We start from the raw sequence: 27355 nt of genomic DNA, 5'->3' as shown, positions 1-27355 counted from the left end.
CCCCTGCCGGGAAAGGCGGTCTCGGGGTGGGCATCTGTTCCTCCATCGCAGTGCCCACTGGTGCCTCCTGCACCAAGCCCAGTGCTGTCGGCGCGGACTGTGGTTCGTCCAATGCGGCGACCGAGGACTGGTAGGACTTGGGCATCGGCATAATGGGTATGCCCGAGACGTTCCAATAGGGTCACTGTGTTGGTCACTGGCCCTGCTACTAGGTCTGCATCACCACAGCGGATGCACCTTCCAGAGCCTAGTCGCAATGCTGTGTAGGTGAGGGGCTGAATTCCCTCTCCATGCCAGAGAAGTCCTCTTCCTCCAGAGACCATGGCAGGGCTGTCAAGGCTGGGGTCTGGCAGCTAACCGTCGCGGCGTGTGACCAGTGCCTGGAATGGTCCGACCGCTGCTGGGAGTAGGGGGAGCTACGCTGAGTTGAGGAGCATCCCCGAGGTCTTGGTGACGGTGACCATCAATGCTAAGACGACTGGTGTCTCTCTCTAGGTGAGTCCCAGTGTGAGGGTGGAGACCGGCAAAGTGGTGCCAGAGACCTGTAGCAGTGAACTGATGACTTGGGCAGACGTGGAGACCAATGGCGTGGCAACACAGGGCTCTCCCTTGGCTCCAGAGAACAGTGGCACTCACTTGCCTTCTGGGAGGCCCTCACAGCAAGCCTGCCCTCATGGGTAACCTTAGCCAGGTCCATCGTCGCATGCGGCACCAGCGAGAGCACTTTTTGCTCTCTGGGCACCGGCAGCTGAGAGGGCACTGACTGTGCCATCAGTCTGGGTCCCCTACCACTTCCTGGAGTCAGTGGTGGGTCCCTTACGGGGGTAGTACAAACCAGGGCAGAGCCCCTTTGTGGCTCCAGTGTGGGTGGGCAACCCAAGCAGAGTCCTTTGGCCAATGCCCCTTGATCTGGCTTGCTCAGTGACAGGTCCCTCTTCTTGGGCACCAGCGAAGGGAAGAGTGCCGAGATGAGCCCAGTGCTGGAGGCGCGCTATGCACCGAAGCCAAAGCACTTGGTGCTGCGTCCAGCTGGCTGTGCAAAGATCGGCCTCTATGAGGCGGGCCCTCAAGTGAATGTTGCGTTCTTTCTGTGTCCTGGGACAAAAGTTCTTACAGATGCGACATTTCTCTTTTATGTGGGATTCCCCTAGGCACTTCAAACAGCTGCTGTGCAGGTCAGAGCATGGCTTAAAACAGGAGACCTGGGCATGCCCCACCTGAGGCAAAGTCCCTGCTAGGCTCCTGACTAACTACAACACTTAACTACTTACTAACTAAACTAAACTATTTACAGCTATAGTGCAGAGATCAAGTAGGAGAAAAAACGCTGAGCACTTGCAAAGCAAGGGAAAGAGGTGCTCCATGGGCAGTAAGAAGGAACTAAGAGGGCGTAGGGCGGGCGGTGCCTGATATACCAGTGCGTGAGTGCGGCACTCCAGAGGGCGCCACAACCGACCCTTCAGATACCGCTAAGGCAAAAACCTCCGACAACTGCACGTGGGCGCGCACACCGCTAAAATGGAATCGACATGAGTAAGCACTCAAAGAAGAATGTTAACTGCTAATGCAGAACTAGCACAAAATAAAGGCTAAAATAATTGATGCAGTTCATCGTAGACATGCACTACCAGATTGTAACACCTTTTCAGGATGAAGACACAGTAACTCCCAAAGAAAGACCTTGCAAAATTGATTCCAGGCAGTACTCAAAGCAACAGTAAGTAGAAGATAACAATACGCTAGCTGTAGCCTTTGCATAAAGCTTTTTACTTAAAGTTTTAAAAAAGTTTCCTAACCCTTTTCAGTTACTTCTTGAGTACACCGTTTAAGAGCCAGACAACCTCTGCTTCAGGATAATCACTAAGTTCTTCAAATTACTGCCATCATTTCATGGATAATGTTCTAAGTTAACCTGTGGGGATGTTGTTCTGGTTTCAAAAAAGAGTAAGTTCATGGAGGATAGGTCCATTAATGGCTATTAGCTAAGGTGGTCAGGGACAAAACCCCATGCTCTGGGTGTTCCTAAACCTCTGACTGCCAGAAGCTGGGTGTGGATAGCAGGGGATGGATCACTCAACAATTGCTCTGTTCTATTCATTCCCTCTGAAAAATGTGGCACCAGCCACTGTCAGAAGACAGAATACTGGGCTAGATGGACCACTGGTCTGCCCCAGTATGGCCATTATGTTCTTATATAAGAAGTACATGGTTGGATTTTCACCCACAGCTCCTAATCACATCAGAGCTTCATGGGAGCTCAGTGCCTCAGAAAGTGAGGCTGCTAATATAAGTACTTCCTCACAGATGTATGTGTCTAATTTAGGCTGGCAAAAAATGGGAGAGAGACTAAGAGGAAGTGCAAGGGTCCTGGGAAGGCTTTGGAGGTGAGGTGAATAAGGTAGACTAGAGTCTTATTTTCATTAATGATGGAAGTGCATTCTAGGTGTGAAGTTCTAGGCTGAAGTTTTCTACGTCTAAAATTACATACTAGTCCAGATAACATCCAAAAAAAAAGTACAATACTTAAAAAACCATAACAAAACCAAAACAAAAAAAACCCCTAACTTCAAAAAACCCAGTGCTGGAGTCTGGAAACAAACAGATAAGGGATCCCAGTCAGTTCTCTGCTGCCACATAATCTATTCTACACAGTGGAGATAGGCAATTTGTGGCCTGTGGGCTGCAGCCAGCTCGCCAGAACATTTATTTGGCCTGTCCATAGGCAGGGTCACAGCCCCAGAATTATTTTGTTTTACGAGCTGGTTACTGAGGACAGCGTTTTAGTGCTCATGCCTCATACTGCTCTACTTGGCTCCACTTTCCTTACACAGATTCCAACTCCGCCCCACCCCACCTAGCTCCAGTTACTGCATTCCCATCAGCTGATTATTTGAGAGCGGAGAGCCAATCAGCTTCTGGCCAAACCTCTACCCCAGCAGTAGCAGGGCACACCTCCGCCAACGGGAGGAAGAAACCAGAGCTGGGTGGCATGGGACGAAACCAAAGCCTGTGTCAATGGGGAACAGAGCAGGAGTTCATAAGCTCAGTCGCAATTACACTCACTGGCCCAACCACCTCTGTCATTCACATAGGAAAAGGGCACCACCCTATGTCACCCAGCTCTGGTTACTGCCTTGCCATTGGCTCCCAGCTCCCACAGCCAGATTGTGGACAATCCCCCTCCACTTCCAGCAGTGGGCAAGGCACGCCTCTGCCAGTGGGGAGTTAGTAACCAGAGGTGGGTGGCTTAATGGCAGAGTGCTTTCACTGCGGGCATGATGGACGGATGGATGGGCCAAATTTGAGTGGCACAGGCACAACACATAGGCTCCACCTCACATGGTGGAGCCCAGGACCACTACAGAGTGCAGGCAAAGTCTCAGAGCAGCAGAGGGGGAAAAAAAAAGTTAACAGGTTTTTATTTCCCATTATTTTCATTTATTAAACCCCAGCTGTTTTGCACACTGGAAGAAAGGTTAGTGAAATATTTTTGTTTAAATTTTTTGGATTTAAGAGTGCTACAAGGGGCTGTCATATTTAAGAACTCTTCAGTTTTACACTCAATACACGGTTTATTGTAAATTAACATGCTGTATGGTACCAAATGCAATATTTGTTATGCAATATTGCCCTCTTAAAAAGTTGTATGGCCTGCCAAAGGGTCTTAGTGGATTTAAAGCTGCCCATCCATGCTACATATGTTTATACCACACTCCTCACCATAGTATCTGAGTGACTAATCAAGGCCGTATTTATTCCTTGACTGCATAACACATATATTAAACACCAGAAGAGATTATCATAATAATCTTACCACCTGCATAACACAAGCCAGAGAATCTCATCTAGTAATTCAAGTCTAACCACTTTTGGTTTCAACAGCATATTTTATAGGGAAATTTCAAATGACAGAGAATCCACCATCTTCCTGGATCGTTTATTCCAATGGTTAATGATCTGCCTGTAGCTGCTTCTTGCTTTCCATCTTTCCCCACAAGAGGGAGTTAATTTGATTACAATGCACTGGAGACAAACCACAGGAATCAGAGACAGAGTCTGGTAAACTAGGCTGCCTGCAGAACAATTCAGCAGTCCAAGGCCAGAAACTAGGAAAGAATATTCTGAGTGGGGCTAGAAAATGACAGGAGTCAAAACCCGGGAAGAAGAGCTGGACCATCTTGAGAACCTACTGAAAACTCATCCTCAGAAATAGAAATGGATTTTACATCAGAGTATTTTCATTTATGTGCCATAGCTGAACGAGGATGGTGATGAAGGGTATTTCACAGTGACAGAATAAATTGGTCCTGTAATGGAATTTGGTCCTGTTGTGCCTCAGAGTACAAAAAAAGGAACATGATGGACACAGAAATGCCATGTAATAATCCAAGAAGAGTGACCTGTAATAATTTTATGAACACTAAGTGACCTCGTCAGTGAGGTGAAGTTACTGTATGGCAGTAGTGTAGCCTGTCTCTGTATTTGCACTACCTTTCCTAGTACACATAGGAAGGCATTTTAGTCTTGCCAAGGAAGTTGCCAGGCCACGTGAAACTTCATGAAGATTCTGACTTGATTGTCAGGTTTGGATTGTAACTAAATCTCCATTTTAGTCCCAAGTATTTTTAGTAAAAGTCACAGACAGGTCACGGACAGTAAACAAAAATTCACGGCCCGTGACCTGTCCATGACTTGTATTATATACCCCTTACTGAAACTTTGGGGGGTGGGGTGGGGGCTGGGGGAAGGGATGACGACCAGGGTGCTCCGGGGAGCGCTGCGGCTGAGAGCAGCATGTGGCCCAGCACCCCCACTGCTGGGGGTGGGGAAGGAGACAGACAACAACAGGCAGGGCTTGCAGGCTCCCTACCTGGCTCCCGGAAGCAGCCAGTATGTCCCTGCGGCCGACAGCAGCTGTGGGGGTGGTGCCTGCATACAGAAGGAACATGCAGAGCCGCCTGGCCACGCCTCCACCTAGTAGGTGAGGGAGGGACATGTTGCTGCTTCCGGGGAGCCCCACTGAGTTAAGCACCGCCAAGAGTCCTCACCCCCTCCTGCACCCCAACCTGCCGCCTCAGTACTGAGCCCCCTTCCGCACCCAGACCCTGCTGCTGCTGGTGGGGGAGTGGCACAGTGGCCCAAGACTGCCCCAGCAGTGGTTGGTGCAGCTGGCCCGGGGGCCACCCAAGCTGCTCAGGCAGCACCCGGGCCAGCCGCAACGGCCACTGCAGAAGTCATGGAGATCCTGGAAAGTCATGAGTTCTGTGACAGACTCGCAGCCTTAATTATAACAGATAGGATCATAAATCATAGAATATCAGGGTTGGAAGGGACCTCAGGAGGTCATCTAGTCCAACACCCTGCTCAAAGCAGGACCAATCCCCAATTTTTGCCTCAGATCCCTAAATGGCCCCCTCAAGAATTGAACTCACAACCCTGGGTTTAGCAGGCCAATGCTCAAACCACTGAGATATCCCTCCCAAGCACTTCAGAATGACTCACTCCAACCACGCAGAAAGTCAGCACAAAGAATGCCAAATGTTAACCTGTGGTACCCAGTGGAACCACATGCTTTAGTTCTGTTACTGACAGAGGAAGGGCTATGGGCACATAGGTGGTTATCCCATGTGCTGGGGAACGTGAGCTATGTATCAACTTGGGCTTCAGCACCTGGGATAACCACCCATGTGCTGATTTCCCGCAGTGCTGGTCGTAACGCTTTCTTCTTGGCATTGGGAAGTTTGCAATCTTGAAACCTGAGGATGTAATGTTGCTATCTCTGGTCTTGGAGACAGAGGTCCTGGGGAACAATGGTGCTATTTTCTTTCTTCCCCTCTCAGTCTAGAGGAAGAGGGCCTCAGAATCAAATCCGGGACTGTATTTGGCTCAAACTATCAAGGTCTTCTCAGCAATTTATTCCATCTTCCTTACATCTGAAAGTGAGGCTACGAAACTGGGCCAGACTCCTAAATTAGTGACTAAACTAAATGGTAAAAGTCTTTCAAATTAGGAGATGTCAAAAAGCAAAGGAATTTTATTTTTTTATTCCCACTTCCTGTTTCAGCAACTGGAAGTAAGATGCAGGTGTCATATACCTTTACACAGTCTCACATAGCATGCTGAGTAGCTTGAGGCAATGGGGGAGGAGGGTCCTCCTAAGGTTGGCCTTTCTCAGCGTGTTCTAGCTTGTGATCTGTGCAGTAATATCCCCAAGAACAGGAATCTGTGATGAATACTCAGTTCACATTTCCCTAAAAGTTTTTGTTTTAAGCTGTCTGCAAACTCAGGCAGACGCCATTGCATCAGTTCACATTCTGTTCACTTTGGAATAGTCTCTTCACAATGGTAAGGTTTATTTTGAAGGTGATACCATGGAATTGCATTCCAGAATTCAAACTAAGGGTGAGGTCCTATCCCAAATCCCAAGACATTCTGAAGTTCATGGTAGCAACACACAAATGAAATAGATCCTTTGAACAGAAAATAGTACGGTTTGGTCAGAAGTATAAATCTAATGAGGTAACAGTAATTAATGACAAATTATAAGGCAGGAGAGTTGGATCCTGCATTTTTTTTTTTTTTTTGGGAGGCTGCAGAATTGTGTTTCCCTGTACGTCCCAAGAGTTTTTCCTCCACTCTGCTGAAACAATCATTGATAACAAAGTTGTTGTGTTTGGGGATAAAGTGCACACTACTGCCTTTTAAACCCTCTCCTCCAAAGTTATTCAGTAACATCTGAGTAGACTTCCCTTCACCCTACCGGACAGCAGCCTCACTGGCATATGATAAGGGTACAAAAACTGTGGAATGTCCTGCACTAATATCAGCTACATTAACCCAGGCTGTTTCACTGACATAATTCAGTTCAGCTTCAAATTATGTTGTTAGAAATCAACCAGAGTTGTCCAGTCACTATCTTCAATAATCTTTCTCCTCCTCCTAAAAGGAGCAGAGATTGGCTGAATAGTCAGCCAACATGCGCATATCAAGGGAAGGGTTTTTCAAGCAACAAATGAACCCCTGAGCACTTATGTAGAAAGAACATAATGCCCGAGGGAGAAGACATTAGCCCACTGTTTCCATATAGACACATCATCCCCAACGGTCTTCACCAGCCAGGGACACACTGGGCCATCCCACAGTCCACAAAGGAGACAGCAGTTTCTGTATTGCTAAAGAATTTTACCCTATAGTGTTAGTGTATTTTTCAGATAGATTACTGACTGAAGTATGCTATTCAATGAACTCACACAATAAATATCACAAGTCTGAAACAAACTAAGGCTACCTGGTAGAGGGGTTCTCATTACAGCCCAAATACGCATTTCTGCAATATTTTAATTTGACTCTTTTGTAGACCCACAAGAACGTGCTAAACTCTGAGTGAGAAGTCTTGTTGCGACAGAAAATTGCCTATCCACTTACAAAAGTAGATAATTAAAATAATTGCTGGAGTGACTCTTGCTTAGCTGCATTCAGCAACTCAGAAGATTTTTTTTTAATTAAGACATTTCTATTCACCTCAACACAATTCTAACGCTTGCGAAAGAGGTCTGACAGTGACAACTTGAAAAGAGCTTCTAAAATTTGTTTAATACCTCTCAAAAGACATACCTGAGCTGAATTTTTGTCTACATAAATGTGGATAACTCCTCCATGTTTGTTACATTCCTCAATAACATCATCCTTAATTTCTGTATCCCAGCCAGCTTCTTCTTCACTGCCAAAGGAAAAATTCAAAAGTGAAAACAAAACCACGCCTCCAAAAAAACTAATTTTCACACTAATTCCACTAATGTCAGAAACAAATGTGTAACAAATGGAAATAGACAGCAGGTAACTTACGTTTGAGGGTTAAACATATTGGAAAGCTGGAAGCATTGTGTTGCAAGTGGTTGTACAGAAGCAGCTGCAGCCAAGACTATTTAAAGAGAAAGTGACATGTTTTTCTGTCATTGAAGGAAAAAGTCTTTTACATAAAGTTTAATTTATAAGTAAGGCTTTTTCTGTCTGTGCTTCAAAATCATAGAACCACAGGACTGGAAGGGACCTCAAAAAGTCATGAAGTCCAGTCCAGTCCCCTGTGCTGTGGCAGGGCTAACTAAACATAGAACATCCCTGACAGATGGTTGTCCAGCCTATTTTCATCATATTCAGTTACAACATTAATATTTTTAATCAGATGCAGAAATCAAAGGCATAGAGAAGCGAAGTTACATTCCTAAGATTAGACAAGAAATCTATGACAGAACTGGAAACAGAATTCAGAACCACAGTTCTTGATAAACTCCTCCCACAAAACCAAAAACAACTTACTCTTAACCTCATGGTAAGAAATTTGTTAAAATAATTCTTGGGAGCCACTCTGATTAATGTACCCAGACAGACTTGGAACCCAGGCATCCCTACTCCCAGCCTCATGCTTTAACTAAAAGACCAACACTTCTGAATATAATTGTAATTACTATACCAACTTACAAGAAATCAAAACAAAGTGTCTAAAAGAGATGAAGTTAACTTGAAACCAATCAATTTCAAAACCTGAGTTAAAAGTAGATGCTTGTACTATACTTTCAAGCCTTCCAAGATAATTTGTTTCACAATCATTTTCCTATATTTAATGAATCTCCCCCTCTGAAGTATTATAGGAAACAGCAAGTAAAAAGCTTAGACAGCAATAAGATTTTTTATTTTTTTAAACCTGATTGTCTCTAAAAACAAATTGGAATTCACTGACATTTGATGTATGTTAGAACACAGAAAATATAGCGTGCCACTGGAATGCATGCAAAAGACAATCTCAGAACTGTCCCATTTAAAAACCAGTGCAGTTTAGACTATTAAATCTATGCCTAAATTCAGTTATCCATGATTATATTCACCAATTTAAACAAAAACACAAGTAACCAAATATCTTTGAAAAGATTTGCCTGTCCCAAGCATTCCAGCAGGGAACTGCACATCCTGCAGCTCAATTTTAAGTAGAAGAGACAGTCTAATGTATAAACCAAATGACAGCTCCATATGGAGACAACAGCACCATTCACACTTATGGTGATAATGGAACCATGGACAGGCAATAGCGAACTCTGAAAATTCATTAATATATTTAACTAGTTATACTATAGCAAAAATACAAAAATTTGCAGTTTTCCTAAACGGCAGGGTTAAATATCAGTTTAGAAAGCTTTTCTGAGTAGTGAAAAGGGAGGATATGAACATTTTACCTGTAAGTTACCGAATGTTACAGTACTGCGCTAGGAATGGTTATGTCAGTTTGACTAAAACCTAGCCATCAGTAGCCTTCCAGTGTGGCTGACTTACAACAGCCAATTGAATAATTGCCCCATTATAAGTTATTCTTTGAAGTTAATTGAAATTTACATTTTATTCAACATGAAAAAGGAGTCAAGAGTTCAGGTTATCATTTTGAGAGCTCAACTCCCTTTCTAGGTCTGTGGAAGTTTTCAGATGAATAGTGGGGTTTTGTGACTTGCCCAAAGTCATATAATAAATACATGATTTGTCTGGGAATAGAACCCAGGAATCCTAACTCCCAGCTCCCTTATTTAACCACCCCCTCTAAGATATATAGCTAGAAAACTGTATTTAATTATTAATTTTTAACAAGAGTTGTCTTAATAGTGCAAAATTTAGGAGGTGTCAGGAATACTAGGGTTAGGTGTTATATATATCTATATCTAGAAAGCAATATATAAAACCAATAACTTAAAATGTGTGTTTCCTATAGATACCAATAAAACAGCATTTCTTAGGTGCTGGAAGAACTTTCTACACAGATGTAAAGTGCTTCTGGTACAAAGAACCCACTTTTGCAAACCCATTTGCCAACAGTAAATGTTAAATCCTACCGTACCTTCATTCTGCTGGGTAAGTCTGGTTTGCAAATCTAAAGAAAAGAATGTATAGAAAATTAAAAAAAAAACACTAAACACTAGATCTTAACTGCCCACCTAAATCTAGGTTGGGCAAGATCTTCATGCAGATACACAACACCTCCAGTCTACTTCTACTTCTTCAGATAGGAGAATAAAGATAGTTTTGTTCCTTCTAATTTATCACATGGGAGGTGCTCAGATACTAGTGACTAGGAGGACCTATAACTACCTAGACAAATATTCTCCAAAGAGGTAGCATTCAATTAATGGATAGCAAAACAAACATGAAACTTCTTTGGTCCACACACTTTACCATAATCTGTTCTATTTATCCTCTTGATAAAGAACAATTTGGACACCAAAGTAGTAGAGAGAGCAGTTTTAACAAGCATTATACACCAACTATTTCTGTACTAATAGTTTTATCTTCATTAGCTGGAATCTTCAATGTAATTTAAAAATAGAGGTTATCAATTTTCATTTAAAAAATACAAACAGATGTTTCAGCTAGCAACCTTTTCTTATAACAGAAGTCAATGCTGAACTATTACTTCAGTGCTTTCCAAGTTCAAAATAGTTTGAAAATATCTAAATAAGCCTCAAAGTATAGTTATCCATTTTACAAATGGGGGAAATGAGGCAGAGATAACATGACTTTAAGCATCACTACGGAACGCAATGACATTGCCCGGATTAAATTTGACGTTCAACCTACGCCTCTTTAAATCAGCAGGAATGGTAAACTGTGCGTTGCAAGTGATGTAAATATAACTTCCAGCTTTCTTCCTCCTGCCCAGATCTTCCATTAATTCACACAAACACACACAGGGAATTGTAATACTTTAAATGGGTGAGAATGGACATTTCAGAGGAGGGTGCATGAAATCTCAGATCTTGTTTTATTTTGTTGACTAGTCAGACACTTCACTATCTCCTCATAGAACAGTTTTTGTACACCTAATTATTTATGTCCCGTATCTGAAAGTGGTCTATTGCAATAGGTGACCAGAACTCAACACAGTGGTCTAGGAGAGGGATTTATATGACTAGCATTTTCTGGATTCATTTGCTCTTCCAACCTATAACCAGATATAGTGCACTCATTTCCTCTATAGTCTGCCCTCATCCATACAGATATTCACTTTAGGCCCATGTACTGATTAATATATGGTTTATACATAAAAATGAGACTAGAGTTAGGTTGTGAGTAGTTTTGAGGATGTGTGTGTACTGTAGTTGGCTTTATGTTGAAAGTGCAAAGAGGTTTTAAGAGGTGAGGCATCCAAGTGTGCAGTTATGACACTTGTATGAACGAAGACTGCTTTCCCTGGAGTTTTAGCGATTTCATTCATTGGAAATGCAATGGAACAACCTTAATTTTGTTTTAAGTAAAAAAAGAAACCAAGGAATTCCCAGGTTTCTAAATAAATATAGATCAGTGAAGATATTCACATGACAGCTATCAGGATTGATCTGTACTATTCTTCCCGTGTCCTACTGTCCACTGTGAAGTCCCACTCCCTTTGTGATCCCTCGCACAGCTTCTCACTGCACTGGCATCCCTTCACAATGTCCCTTGCATCACAAACCAGTTACTTGCCCAAAGCCCCAATGAAGATTAGGTCCTCATTGGTGCTGGAAGCTGTACACAGCCCACTTAGGAGACCACCCAAAGGACAAACAGACAAAGGATTGAGGGATAGAGTATTATGCAAGTAAGTGAACATGGCAACTGGCAGTTTTGTTATGTTTTTTGCTTTTTTAATATAACTATTTTAACGGTAACAGATTGGATGGGGGGAAAAAACTGGAATGGAGATAAGAGTAAGGGAACAGAAAAAGTAAGGGGGAAATGGACAGTCACAGTTCCTCATCTGCTTAGCCATGATGAGCAGGCAGGGTTTTCTTGATATCACAGCCAAAGTGAGTCTTGAGGAGGAGAGAGTTGAAGGGTGATATGGTATAGCTCTTATCTGAGAGTCTTCCCCATTTGACAAACTCACTGCGTGGTAAAAGGCAGCATGTAGATGAAATGAAGGTAGATGTCACCAATGTAGTAAGTTACTAGATCATTAGGTAGGGCAAAGCTAAGTTGTGAAGAGTCTTAAAGATAAAGAAAAGCATATGTATAATGTAGAGGTGAAAGGGGAAGATAATGGAGGGTCCTGAAGAGGACTGATGTGGCCAGAGCAATGAGTCAGAAAGATGACCTTAGCAACATTTTGTATGGATTTTTCAAGGGTAGTCAATGCTAGACAAGAGGAGGTTGCAAATATCAAGATACAAAATAGAAGCACATGATTGAGAGATTTACATGCATGGATGGAGAGGAAAGGTTGGATCTTTGAAGTGTAACACAAGAAACTAGATTTAGTCATGACTTGCATGTGCAAACCTAGAGGTCAGTCGAAGACATCCAGGTTACAGACTTGAGAAGGTGGCACAATAGTATGATTGTACACCGTGATAGAGCTCAATAGCTCAGTTTGGGACTTGTTGATTTTAAACCCTGCAACTGACATCCATGAACAGGAAATGTCAAAGCATGACTATGGTAATTCCACATTAATAGGATACTACTGATCTGTGCCTAACAGCACAAAAAACAAGTTGTTTCTCCACTCCTCTCACGAGAGAGGCAGTGAGGACTCAGATTGCTAAGAATTATCTAATCTGTACAATGCGCTAGTAAGCGTACTACAGTATATTTGCAAAACAGCACAAACTGAACCACATTAAAATAAATGAAGAATACATTGTGATACGTTATCCTTATTTATGTTTGTAGATTTGCAGAGTTGAATAATTCACCATGACTGGGAGCTCTGCTGTGAACTACTATAGCTCTAATGTTAAATCACAAGATATAAAATATTTTCACCTCCCTTGAAGATATAAGCATGCTAAAAACAACATGCCAAAATAAATGGATCCTCAAATTCTTACCTGCAACAGCACCAAATGCTAAAGATCCACTCATCTGCAGAGCCTGTTGTGCAGCTGGGGGAATCTGCAAACCAGTACCTGCGATAGAAAGTACTAGTCTGAGTTCTTCACTTGGTAAGTAGTCTAGGAATTAAGTCTTGGGAAGTAGTCTAGCTTAAGAATCTTAGCGTTCTCAACATTAAAGGAAGTGAAATACTTCCTACTAAGTTAACCCCAATATTTTCACATAACCTATATTACCACACTTACCCTCTGCAAGTCTTGCCATCAACTGTAGACGACCAGTTGTTCCCAAGTCAATTCCAGTCCTTTCCAGTTCATCACTGTCCAAAAATGAACTAGCACTGGAAGCATCAGTGCGTTCTGTTACATGACCTACTTTCATTGGCCTGCCAGCTAGCTCAAATCCATTTAGTTGTTCCAAGGCTTTTTTGGCACACTCTGAATCTGAGAACTGTAGAATTATACATGGTCAGTGTCTAGCAAAGTTCACAAGGTACTTTCTATCAAACGTATTATCTATAAGAATATATCTGAGACACCTTTAACTTTAAAGAAGCAACTTAGGGATTTTTTGTTGGCATATCTATTCAATTTTTTAATGATCATCTTCTGTTCTAGGCATCTATTCCACAAATTAAAAATTCCAGCATAAATCAAGGCCATGCCTTCAGCTTTCCTTCAGTGAGCGGTCAGGAATGAAGTCACTTTTCTTGGGTCATGCCCTTGTCTTGTGATCTCAATTACTGTAGCATGCTTTACATGTAGTTATGGGCCAATCAAAGCTTCAGGCAGTGCAGCATGCGGCTGCATGTCTACTTAGTCAGGTGTCAGCCACAGAATGCACATATAACAGTTACGTAGTTGTGGTGATTCCCCCCATCTGTTTCCATGTGCAATAATCCAAACTTGGCTAACAGCTGAGAGCTCTTCCTTCCACCACATATTGCTGTGTCAGTTTAAACACTAGATCTTAGTTCCCAGTTTTGAACATCTGCGCCTGGCTAGATGTGCTCTCCTTCAAAACCCCTAGCCTCTGCCATTTGATTCCTCTAACAGAACCCAAGTCTGATGACCTTCAGGACTTTGCGCAAAGGCCTATTTCCACTCAAGCTTTTCCTTGAAGGGGTGGTGACATAGCTTACTGAGGTAATTGGTAATACTGGTCATGTGTGAGTTTACTTTGTTTTTAAATACCGTACTTAATCGCCAATTTGTTAATTAACCATCTGTGATGCCATCAATCCAGGATTGGAAGGCAGACTAAAGAGACATGCCCCAAGGGTTGGGATTGTCTAAAGTGAATAAAATATTTCTAACATACAGAGTGATCTGTGTTGCTGTAAGAGTGCTTTAAGGAGCTGGACCACAAAGAGCTAGCTCATCCTTGGAGAAAAGCAATCGGGTTACACAAAGCTCTTTTTTGTTTAAATCACACAGAAACCATCTGAAGAAGTTTTCTAATCTCAGTTTAAACCTCTGACTCTGGGAAGTTTGTTTCTGCCTGAGCTCTGAAATGCCCATGTTCAATCAGTTGGATTTTGGGTCACCAACCTAACCCACAACTCTGGTAACTTATTACAAGTCAAAATCTTACCGTAATAAATCCATATCCTTTGGAGCGTCCAGTTTCACTATCCATCATCAGTTGAATGCTTTCAATCTAAAAAATGAAAAAAAATTAGACTATCACACATTACATCCCATAAAGACAAATGAGCAGTTCAATTTAGCCTCCTTCCACACAAGTTTTTTGAATACATCACAAGTTATCGAACAAAAGCATAAAACAGCTGGTATAAACACATGGTCCATAAAGGAGCTTAAAAGCTTTTGCTGGAAGTTTTTTTACTCAAAAAAGGTGGAGCTGGTAAAAGCATCTACATTAGCATAAAGGTAACTTGTAATTTACTAAAAGTGAGACATGCAGGGTCCTCTGTTGAGTGCACCAAAACAGCCTCAGGTATGTTCAATTTATTTTTATGGATTATTTTAGGCTCCTCAGCCAGCCAATGGCTTCCACTCAGATGTGACCTCTTAGCACATACTATGATAGCACAGCCATCATCAATTGCTGATTGTTACATCAACTCAGATACAAGCAATTGCAATTTTGTACAATGTATCAAATTATAAAATGATGAGAATCTAGTAGGAGCTAAACTAAAAAAAAAAGTATAAACATTGGAAGTCATATCCTTGCCTGCTGCTATTTTGGGCAGTGAACAGAATTTCACAAGTTACTGAATTTCTGAAAAAAAAAACCAACTATTTGCAAATAATCTGTAACCATAAAATATCAGATTGTTATACATCCGTAAAGGGGGGGAGGAGGAATAATAAAGGAGATGATTTTAAAAACCCATATCTAAATCTACATTCCATTTTCTTAAGTCTTTCTTGAAGACTTCAACCCTATCCCCTCCTGGCCTATACTATTCCTCTTACCAAAGCTTGATCAGGATAAAACAAAATGGATTTGAACACAATTAACAATTTCTTACAGTTCTCTGAAGAATATTCTTTTAACAAGGCTGTAACTTAATCATAGAATCACAGACTTTAAGGTCAGAAGGGACCATTATGATCGTCTAGTTTGACCTCCTGCACAATGCAGGCCACAAAATCTCACCCACCCACTTCTGTAACAAGTCCCTAACCTATGTTTGAGCTGTTCAAGTCCTCAAATCGTGGTTTAAAAGACTTCAAGGTGCAGAGAATCCTCCAGCAAGTGACCCGTGCCCCATGCTGCAGAGGAAGGTAAAAAGCCACAGGGCCTCTGCCAACCTGCCCTGAAGGAAAATTCCTTCCCGACCCCAAATACGGCGATCAGCTAAATCCTGAGCATGTGGGCAAGACTCACCAGCCAGACACCCAGGAAAGAATTCTCTGTTGTAACTCAGATCCCAACCCATTTAACATCTCATCACAGGCCATTGGTCATATCTTCTGCTAATAGTTGAAGATCAATTGATTGCCAAAATTAGGCTATCCCATCGTATCATCCCCTCCATAAACTTATCAAGCTTAGTCTTGAAGCCAGATATGTCTTTTGCCCCCACTGCTTCCCTTGGAAGGCTGTTCTAGAACTTCACTCCTCTGATGTTCAGAAACCTTAAATTTAAGGGAATATATGTACTCAGATTTTATTTAATAGGCATTTGACTAGTTAAGGAAGAATTTAAGGAGTAAAGTGTCCCACCAAGTAGTAAATACAAGCAGTACACAAAAATGATTTTTGAGAAGCTAGATAAGCAGAGATGGAAGTGGGTTGCAAATTACATTCATTTAGTCTTTTTAAAAAATACAGCACTCAGACTGTAGACTATTGCAGACATCTCTAAGAATCGTTATACACATGCCCATCTGTAACTTTAATTTGTGTGTGCAAAGGGACACATTTTAACAGTTTCATTATATAATCCATGCAATACACTAGTTATCTTAGTGTTATCCAAAGATTTAGCCCATATTTGTACATTACAAGGAGTTTAACTATAAGGCTATGGTTATGAATTAGTATGCAATGAAAACAAATATGACTTTTTTGCCCAGAGTACCCATAATTTCAAATTCTACATTTTACTTGTTAATTTCAATAATTTGTTTTAATTTCCTTTACTCAGCATTAGCAAGAACCTTTCCTAGAAAGGGTTATGTTATATGGGTTGCTATTACAAAAACTACTCTGAAGAGATATGTTCAGTTTGAAATAGTTAAAAATAGAGTGTGAAGTCTCATTTATTGCACCTCCCTTAGAATTTCTGCCATGTTCTGTTTTAGGATCACGTAAGAGGAAGATTGGCCGATAGCTGGCGAGACACATGATCAAAGGTGAGTTTATGGTGGGAGAGACTAAAGCATGTTTGTATTACAAGAGGAAGAATCAGAGGAGAAAGGTGAGAGTAGGGATGAAAATGGTGGCAAGGAAGATCAGGAGACAGGATGAGAGCTGGAAGCGGTAACAGGAGGAGATCTCAGTTTCAGTGTTGACAGAAAAGGCAGGAGAAGTAAATGGAAGTGAGAGGAGGTCCCATCAGATTTCTAAAATTTTCTTTTGGAAAAAGTCAGCAAGATCCAGAGCAGAGAGGGAGAAAGGAACAGGAAGCGGTGGAGAAGAGGAAAGTGGCAAAAAGCTATCCAGGGTTGCCCAGACAGATACCTGATCTGGGGGGGAAGGGTCAGGGATCATAGACAGTTGGTCACAAATAAGATTCTCTGGTTGAGATAAAGCTTGGGCTTAGTATGACTTCTGCTGGTATTTGATTTTGTTGGAGATTTACGGAGTGAAAAGTTGTATCTTTTCCTTTTAGGGGAGAATACACAACTCTTGGGGCCAGGATGGAGGAGACAAATGGAGCCCAAGAATACATCATTCAAGCTGTTAGCTACAATGCAGAAAGCATCAGAAGAGATTTATGTATACAGTTTTTAGAAACTGTCGAGTAGGTGGCTGACTGGATATTTGTGAGCTACTGAATGGCTTGTTTGGTATGTACAGGAAGTAGATTGTTGCAACAATTTGAGATTCCACAGCTCAAAAGGATCTTCCTGACTACCTCCTCAACCTCATGATCCAAAAAATGAAAGGGAAACATTTGCCTCAAAAGGGGAGGCAATCATAAGATCTGACAAACCATAGCTAGTTTAAGTACACAGAATTCCTTAAACATTAAAATGCGTCACCTAATCTTAGCTTGACAGGTTAGTCCCTGAATTCTCAGCTCTCCACATCACACCTACCTGTTCAATAAAAATGGTTGAGTATTATTGAAAATATCTTAATTTTAATACAAAATCCCTTATTTGTTTTCAGATGTAATCAGAATACTTAACCCCTACTGGATTTATAAACATGCACATACATATGAGAACAGGAAGAGAAAATTTTTGTAGATGTGGAATTTATATATAATCAGGATGCCCTTTCAGTCCTTTGCATTTATTATATGAAACAGGATCTAAAATAAGAGTAATTGCAACATGCACTTCATAACACCTCTGTCATCAATAAGAACTCACCCGACCAAATGGTTCAAAGATTCCACGAAGCATATCTTCAGTTATGTTGAAGTGTAATGATCCTACATACAGTCTCATGGGCCCAGCACTGCCTTTCTGTAGGTTATTGGCCATTGCTGCTGCTCTGTTTTTCTCTGCCTAGGGACAACAAAATTCCCATTGTCCATAACAGCCTAAGTAAAAATCTACTAAATCTAGTAAATTCACTAAAAAGTGGAAGCTCGAAAACTCTCAGTAAAAATGGCTTGTATATAGGCTAACTTTAATAACTTAAATGCTATGAAAAGTCCATGCTCTTGATTAGAATTATGCAACTAGAAATATGCCTGAAATGGAATGAACTGATGTAGATTATTGGTTTCTCTAGTAAATAGAATGCAGTTTGCTTGTTAAATATGCATGACTACTACACATAGGATATGTACTATTGTATAAGTCAGTTAACAGTCCCCTTCTTAGCCTTAATTCCCTCATTTACCCTCTACATATCACTCTGTATTGATTTGTCTAGTTTTATTTCGACTCAGTTTTCTGTGCCTGGCAGTATTTATTAAAACTGAAGCAACCACTTCAGTTAAGGTTACACAAATGTTTCAACTGTAACTCAATTTTCAGCTATTCAACCATACAACAGTTGAAACAAGAATGGAGTCCAGCCATCCCATTCTCTGGCCTTTAGTGTGATTTGTGCTATCCCTTAATATAATTAACAGTAACAACATTAGTACAACTTTGGCATAAATATGGAGAAATTAATTTTGAAATGGAATATGTGTATCTCTGCAAATTAAGTAAGTCTCACTGAAATCAACAGTGCTTCAAGGATGTGTATATTACCTCTTGGTCAAGCAGCAGTTGCTGCAGTATAAATGTTACATAATTCTATAACTAGTATACAACCAACCACAACTTACTTGCGATGCTTGTACTATGATTGGTACTCCCAGAACACGCTGTCCAGTTAGTCCTATTGCAAGAGGCACTGAACTAACATCAACAAATTCTACATAAGCAATTCCCTTGGAACGTCTTGAATTTCTATCAGAGATCATCCGCACATCACGAACCTACAAGAATGAAAATCTCAGGTTTATCATTAATCTCTATTTGGCACAATTAACTTTTATATAGTTACTAAGGGACTTCATGAATATGTACAGGAAGATAGCTATTGTTTGACTCAATACAGATGCTTAATGATTTCATAACTGTAATAACTCTACAGACTTGATACACAGTCACACTACCTTCTAAACCAACACATCCCAAAAAAAGTTAGCTTCATGAAAGTCATCTTTGGACTGACAATTTTGACATAAAACTGAAGGTAGTAAGGAAAAAGGGTTGTAAATTCCAGTTTGTCAAAGTTGTTGCATCACTACAAATTTTCTAACAGCTCACCAGAAGGGGCTACCATATTAAAAAGGGACCGAAGCTTAAAATTCCATCTTATGCTGCAGACCCACATGCAAAGATAAAATCTTACTTCTTATTGCAACAATACATGGAGGACCTAATCAGAATTACTTCCATTGCATTGGTCACTGGACAAATGTAGGACACAGGCAAGTCCCCCATGAGTTAAAGCTCTGATTCTGCAAACCAGTCCGGACACAAAACTCCTAACTAAATATGAATTCCACATGCAGAGGATCTGCAATAGGAGGCCACTGTTTTGTAGAGGGCTTCAATATTGGAAATGTCACTGATACCGCACACAAACAATATTTATATGCTCATTTAACCCACCCTCAATTACCTTTCCTACAGTAGAGAAAAATTCTTCCAAGTCTCTTGGCCTAATTCTTGCAGCCAACTGCATACAGAACACTGTTCGAGCATCTCTCTCTTCAGGGGTCAAATTATCAATTGGCTCTCTGCAAAAAAAAAAAAAAAAAAAAAAAAAAAGGAGAAACTCGGTTCTGATTTAAGGCAACTCAGTTTGGGCAAATGCAGAATTTTATGTCATTTAAGCCTGACAAGAAGTCAAAACATCTACATAACTTTTTTATAAGTTATGAGCCAAGATTTAAAAAGAGAACCTAAATGTAGTCCTTTAAAATGATATTCACAAGTTGTACCACACAAGTATCCCCACTAACTTTAAAGGGAGGTGCTTAGCACTTCGTTAACAAACAAGTGCCTTTTTTTTTTTTTTTTTTTTAAAGTTTATATTGCAGAACTGCCTAGAAGACTCAACCACATTAGGGCCCCATTGTGACAGGCATTGAATAAACACTGTAAACTCTTTGGGGTAGGGTTTGTCACTTTACTATATAAAAGACAATATGCAAAAGACAGAGAAGGTAAGTGGGGGGAGTGAAGAAACAGGTAACAACATAGGATATTTTGTCACAGACTGTTCATTTCTTAAGACATGCAGAAGCAATGATCACAATAACTAGGGACCTAATTTTATACAATTATTTTTGAAGACACACAAGTGACTACAGCCAAGATTTCAGAGAATAAGAGTCCTAGCTGGCTGTGTGGCCATTTCACACAAGTACACTGACTATCACTGTTGTATCAGTAAGTAATGCCAACATGTCCATATACAGAAAGTCCCGATTGTTTAAACTTGGTCATGTGATATTTTAGTTTCAGCATTTGTTACCACCAAAAATGTAAAAAAATCCAAAAGATGCAAAGAGTAGAAGTTCTAACAAAACAATCAAGTAAACTGCTAACAGAATAATTGCTATAAAATTGAATAATTACTGTAGTCACTTGTCCTAGCAGCACTGTTTTAGTAGCAGGGAACATGTCAAAGTGCAGCGTGTGTTAGGGCTGCACCACTTTTTTTAATTAAAAATAAAAAAACTTAGATTCTGAAGAATGATTACGCCATATAGACCTCATATACATTATACAGGGCAGATCTAGCCCAGATCATGGGTGTTTGACACCCATGTATTAATCTGACTTTACACACTGGAGTTGAACTTTCAGTACCACATTCAGTGAAACTAAGGGTGTGGAATTTAGGATTTGACACCACACGGTGTAAGAAAATAAATATTTAGGCTAAGTATGAGGAAAACCTTCCTGACAGTGAGATGTGTTAGACTGGGAAACAGTCACTCAGTTTCATTGTGTTACATACAGAGTAACATACTGTAGATAAAAATCACACACTTGTAAGTTGATGGACTGGATGACCAAAGTAATATTTTTCCATCTCAGCTTTTATGATTCTATAAATGAGACTCATGAGAAAAAATGAGCCAATTTCAACTGGGTAAACTATAACCTAATTCAAATAGTCTTAAATATGAAAAGCAAGTCAGGATTTATGCAAAACAATTTTGCAACAGTGAACAAGGTGTTTACAGTAATTGAATTTATTAAATTTTATGGATATTCCTTCAGCAGAAAAACAATATAGATTCCCCCCCCCCAAGCCCTCCCTTCCATGCCAAGCACCATGGATACCTATATTGATCAGACAGATCGATTTGGACACTGGCAATCCTAAATCTGGCTTGCACAGAAAGTAATTGTGCAGTTCAAGATGCAGCATCATCTCACATAACATTCAGCATAACAAGACTAATTACAAGCTAAGAAATAGCGTGAAAATAGCTACCTAACAGGGCTCTTGTCTTTTCTGAATGGACTTTTGCTTCTGGAGCGCCGTCTGCTGTAAACATTAAAAAATACTTACTAGATTATCAAAAAAAAGTACAAAGTAGCTTAATTTTTAGTACAGACACAAATAACCACAAAAATAGAAAACTCAGAAACCTTAATTTGATGCTGTGAGGCAGACCAATCTTCCCTCTGATAGCACTGTTGAATTTTGGACCAGAACTAAGGTAAAAACAAAGAAGAGCTTGTTATAAATCCAGTACATGACTAGGAAAAATATAGTATCCTGCCAACCTAATGCTTACTGACGTCCCTGTTTTTTAATTGTTATATGGGCACAAATACAGTTCAAGACAAGTAGTGCTAACTCAAGAATATTAGTTTGACACAAATTATAAGAAAAGGTTATCATTTGTTCATTCCAAGGATCCTCTATTTTCCTATACTTATTTTAATACTATTTCTGCATATACATATATGTAATTAGAGGCTTTAACACACATTAAGCGCAACTGTGAGCCAACCTCTTAAATAAACATCTCTTGTTAACTAAAGATATTCTCATCTACTGTTAGCTACACCGTGCCACCAAGTGGCAATGATGCAGCTCAGGCAGAATGCCATCATCCACAAAGATCACAGACTCAAAAACTGATTAGAAAACAAACTTTGAAAAAAAATATGCTCCATTGCTTGCAGACAGCTTTTTCATGGAACAGGTAGTCCTTAGCTACCAACTAGGTATCTTCCTTCTGGAATAGTTTTGTCCATTTTTTTCTACATACCTCTGTTTACTTCCTGCTTTGTGCACCAGCATCAGCGATGTCAGCAAAGCTCTGGGAATACAGTTTGTTAGTTAACGCCTGATGCAAGTTTGTTAGTTAATGACTGATGCAAGCCCAGCAGGAAGAGGGTAGTTCATATTTTTTATGGATCCCATAAAAGTTTCTTTTTAGAAGCAACAGCAATAAACTTAAGAACCTGCACCCTACTGGAAATTATCATCCTGTTTTTTAAGTGTTAAACCTTCAACATGACCTGTTTTAACTACTACTAAGTGTCTTTTACTAGGACTTTAATAGATAATTTCCTTTCATCCTAATCCAAACTAAAAAGTTATATTCTGATTTTATGCTACTTTTTTCTATCAATTTTTAGTTCAATTTAATCAAAATATAGGTTATTTGCTTGTAGTTTAGGATAAAAACAAAATTACTATAGTAGCTGAAATATATTACATTACTTCCATTGTTCTCCTTACTGCCTTGTAAACTGCAACATTACTTTGAACACTTGTTCAAAGTAAAAAGTAAACTGACTAGTTTAGAAAGTACATAGTTCAGTTCAAACTTTTACAATATTGATGTGAAACATGCTCAATTGTACATTAAAATAACCTACTATGGGCTTCTATAGCGGCCTCTGAATCTACGTTCTCTACTTCTAGAACGGCTACGTCTGCGTTCTTTGCTTTTGCTGCGTTTCCTCTCCCGGCTTTTGCTCTTTTTCCTCTCACGATCACGGCTTCGTTTGCGCTCTTTACTTTTGCTCCTCTTCCTCTCATGACTGCGACTTCTGCTCTTGCTCTTTTTTCTCCTAAGAAAATACAACTTATGTTACAGATGTAAAGAAATCTCAATGTTGGCGTCTATCATTATGCACTAGCTTTCCTCATCTAATTAGTCCGTCTTCTCCCTGACAAACAATGTACTAATTTTATTTTCGCAACCTGTAATGCCACAGACACTAACATAGGAACAGCGACATTATCAGTTTTTATATGCTTGATCAGCCATTAGCAAAAGAGACCATTTTAGAACGCTTGAAATTTGAGCATGAATGCTCCCTAGTTTCAAGCTCTCTCATCTTTTGGCTTTGTAAATATTAAAAAATACTAGGCCTCCAAGCATGGTAGTGGGGCTGAATGTAAAGTAGTACATATTAAATTCAACACCTCAATTACTATGTTGTAAAAGTATTTCCAATGAGCATCCAAGCTTTCAACATCTGCTAAGATGGAGAGTCAAGTGGGGCTGCCTTTTCATAGTAAAAATAAGGCAAAAAGGACAAATTACCTATTTTTTTTATCCTGACAGACATCTTGAAATTTTGCAGCATTACTGTAACAGCAACAATATGCAACTGTGTTCACTTCCTATTAACTACAGAATTCCAGAAGAGCTGTTTAAATTTCACAAACCTGAAACTGTTCACTGCTTATAAACTAAAATAGTAGTTACTTTTCTAAAAGATCACCACTGTACACAGAGACCCAAACAAATATAGCTGGACCGAAAGGAGAGGAACAATAAGTCTGTCACACAATTCGATCCTTTCCATGTGTTTGGCTGCCCCTTCCCCCCAAAAAAACCCAAAACTTAAAGGCACCAGGAGCTGAAGACTGTCCTACTGTCTCCACAACAAACAGAACACTTCACAAAGCGATCACTCTATATCTGACCTATCAGTCCCCATCTTCAGAGGAAACCTGCATGACACTTTCAAAAGACAAGTCTGGGAGGTTAAATTCATAACTTTGCTAGACAATAAAAATCACAGACTGAATATACACACTGGATTTATGGCTTATTACAACCACCTATAACCCACTAACAACCCCCCCTCCCCCAATGACTGAAGGGAGATTAATGAGCTGCTTCACATTGAATGGTCCCTTGAAATGTGTTAACTATTGATGCTAAATCTGTCCCACCTTGTGTTTAGCTGTGACACTCTGAGTATGTTTCCCTGGCATGAAAAAGAGCTTGTGTAAACTTCTCTCTCTCTCACCAACAGAAGTTGGTCCAATAAAAGATATTACCTCACCTACCCAGTCTCTCTAATAACCTGAGAGCGACACAGCTACAACACTGTAAATAAAAGATGGGGCATTTTAAAGGACAGTCAACTTAAAAAAAAAAAAAAATCACACTTTTTTTCAAGTTATAGAAAAAAAACAGACCAAAGTAAAAGTAAAACAGACTTCTTTAACAAAGAATATTTTTGAAGAGCTTTCTGTTAGGGCTGTCAATTAATCGCAGTTAACTCAAGCGATTAACTCAAAAAACTTAATTGCAATTAATCACAGTTTTAATTGCACTGTTAAAAAATAGAATACCAATGGAAATTTATTAAATATTTTGGATGGTTTTTTACCTTTTCATATATATTGTATTCTGTGTTGTAATTGAAATCAAAGTGTATATTTTTTATTACAAATATTTTCACTGTAAAAATCAAACAAAAAAAATTGCATTTTTCAATTCACCTCATACAAGTATGGTAGTGCAATTTCTGTCATGAAAGTGCAACTTACAAATGTTTTTTTTTTTTTTGGTTACATAACTGCACTCAAAAACAAAACAAAGTCCACTCAGTCCTACTTCTTGTTCAGCCAACACTAAGACAAACAAGTTTGTTTACATTTAAGGAGATAATACTGCCCTCTTCTTTTTTACAATGTCAACAGAAAGTGAGAACAGACATTTGAATGGCACTTTTGTACCCGGCATTGCAAGGTATTTAAGTGCCAGATATGCTAACCATTCATATGCTCCTTCATGCTTTGGTCACCATTCCAGAAGACATGCTTCCATGCAGATGACGTTTGTTTAAAAAAAAATGATGCGTTACTTAAATTTGTGACTGAACTCCTTGTGGGAGAATTGTACGTCCCCTGCTCTGTTTTGTTTGCATTGTGTCATATTTCACATTATAGCAGTCTTGGATGATGAGCCAGCACATGGTCATTTTAAGAACACTTTCACTGCAGATTTCACAAAAACCCAGAGAAGGTACCAATGTGAGATTTCTAAAGATAGCTACAGCACTTGACCCAAGGTTTAAGAATATGAAGTGCCTTCCAAAAATCTATGGGGAACAAGGCATGGACTTGCTTTCAGAAGTCTTAAAAGAGTAACACTGAGGTGAAAACTACAAAACCCGAACCACCAAAAAAAGAAAATTAACCCTCTGCTGGTGGCATCTGACTCAGATAAAGAAAATAAACATGGATCAGTCCACACTGCTTTGGATTGTTTTCGAACAGAACCCATCATCAGCACGGACGCATGTCCCCTGGAAGGGTGGCTGAAGCATGAAGGGACATATGAATCTTTAGTTTATCTGGCAAGTAAATATCTTGTGACGCCGGCTACAACAGTGGCATGAGAACACCTGTTCTCACTTTCAGGTAACATTGTAAATAAGAAGTGGCAGCATTATCTCCTGCAATGTAAACAAACTTGGTTGTCTGAGAGATAGACTGAACAAGAAATAGGACTGAGAGGACTTATAGGCTCTAAAATTTTAGATTTTATTTTTTAATGAAGTTTTTTGTACATTTGTAAGTTCAACTTTCATGATGAAGAGACTGCACTTCAATACTTGTATTAGGACAACTAAAAATACTATTTCTTTTTTGTTTGTTTTTTTCAGTAAAAATACTTGTAATCAAAAATAAATATAAAGTGACCATAGTACACTTTGTATTCTGTGTTGTAACTGAAACCCATATATTTGAAAATTTAGAAAACATCCAAAAATATTTAAATAAATGGTATTCTATTATTAACAGTGCGATTAATCGCGATTAATTTTTTTAATCGCTGACAGCCCTACTTTCTGTGTGAGCATTTCAAAACACTGTAGTCTGTTTCACTCTTTCCTCTTTTGTGGACCTTTCACTCAGCAAGAAAGGAGAGAAAAGCCATTGGGAGACAGGACAATTATAAAATCAAGACGAGAGATTTCACAGGAAGATCCAACGCAAACATTTTTTTAGAAATGTTTAGATTTTATTGTATCCTTTTAAAACTACTCTTAAGTTATATCTCAGTCATTACACCCTCCTACAATCCATGCTCTCTAATATCTTCATGAAACCACCGAGAACTGGTAAGAGAACACAGCTGAAGTGACAACAACAATGGCCAGCTCTACATCTCCTTTACATCAGACAAAAAGTAGTCTCCCATCTTTTTCCACACTTTGCCGAAATCAGCAACTGGACGAAGACCAACTGGCGAAAGCTGAACCCAGGTAACACTGAGGTGAGGATGGTAGTCAGAGGGAAGCACTTTGAACAACTCCACTCTTATAACATCCCCCTCTATCACTGGCATCCACCCTCGGATACTTACCTGAACTTGGGTGTCTTACTTCCACTGCTAATGAATGGCTATGTAGCCATCATCCTGACAACAGTCACTTGGATCTATTTACAGCCAGAAAATTGACCACATTCGCACAAAGATTCGACGACTGATCCACAGTCATGACTGCTGCAACTATCACCATCCTGGTCAGGTGGTCGGTAATATATCCCTACTGCTATATTCTTATTATTAGAGCATGGAATTACTATCCATAGACATTCTGTGGTATAGTTTCGTTCATTTAAGATTTTTACTTCATTTGATTCTACGCTTTAGCATATAGTGCCACTTCCCCAACCAGCACAACCTGTTCTGCCCTTCCGAAATATTTTGTACCCTAGTATTACTATGTCCCATTGATTATCCCCATTCCATCAAGTTTCTGTGATGCTTATTATATCTATATTATCTCTAATGCTTCCTGGACTTCTCTCACCACTGTCCTCTCCCCTGGCCCGCACCCTCAGTACCCACCACAGCACAGGACTCAGAAGAAGGCCAGATTGTTTTTACAAATGTTTATACCATGAACACCACTCTTTACTAAAGCTCCCCCGCCCCTCCGTCTGCTTTCCTTTTCCTCCCTTTGCTTCCCCAGCAACAAATCCACCCCAAAACAGAAGGAATCTCTCAATAATGCCAACCAGACAAATCTAATTATCTATAAAACGATTTTGCATAGAAAGAGCCGAAGGTGGAGTAGAGTAATACCCAGCTCTCAATTACCGCTTTTCATCAGTA

At 40.0% G+C, this 27355-nt stretch overlaps 1 protein-coding gene across 4 annotated transcripts in view; it reads right to left on the bottom strand.

Annotated features, from left to right (window-relative positions):
- Positions 1 to 27355, bottom strand: part of RBM39 (RNA binding motif protein 39) — a 48101-nt gene that overhangs the window by 5162 nt on the left and 15584 nt on the right. For 2 of the 4 annotated variants that reach the window (XM_077832549.1, XM_077832548.1), the window contains 12 exons: positions 22860 to 23054; positions 21615 to 21680; positions 21457 to 21510; positions 19627 to 19744; positions 18782 to 18934; positions 17868 to 18005; positions 14443 to 14508; positions 13095 to 13299; positions 12846 to 12923; positions 9878 to 9910; positions 7846 to 7921; positions 7615 to 7720 (listed from right to left, as the gene is read on the bottom strand). In XM_077832549.1, the coding sequence (XP_077688675.1) occupies positions 7615 to 7720; positions 7846 to 7921; positions 9878 to 9910; positions 12846 to 12923; positions 13095 to 13299; positions 14443 to 14508; positions 17868 to 18005; positions 18782 to 18934; positions 19627 to 19744; positions 21457 to 21510; positions 21615 to 21680; positions 22860 to 23054 (1288 nt within the window). Of the gene's footprint in view, positions 1 to 4851; positions 4975 to 7614; positions 7721 to 7845; positions 7922 to 9877; positions 9911 to 12845; positions 12924 to 13094; positions 13300 to 14442; positions 14509 to 17867; positions 18006 to 18781; positions 18935 to 19626; positions 19745 to 21456; positions 21511 to 21614; positions 21681 to 22859; positions 23055 to 27355 lie in introns of those variants that run through there. The other 2 variants (XM_077832552.1, XM_077832551.1) reach the window with 2 other exon arrangements.

The sequence above is a fragment of the Eretmochelys imbricata genome, chromosome 13 (genome assembly GCF_965152235.1).
Source record: "Eretmochelys imbricata isolate rEreImb1 chromosome 13, rEreImb1.hap1, whole genome shotgun sequence".
In the NCBI taxonomy this organism is placed as follows: Eukaryota; Metazoa; Chordata; order Testudines; family Cheloniidae; genus Eretmochelys; species Eretmochelys imbricata.
This window is presented reverse-complemented; position numbering and strand designations above follow the sequence as displayed.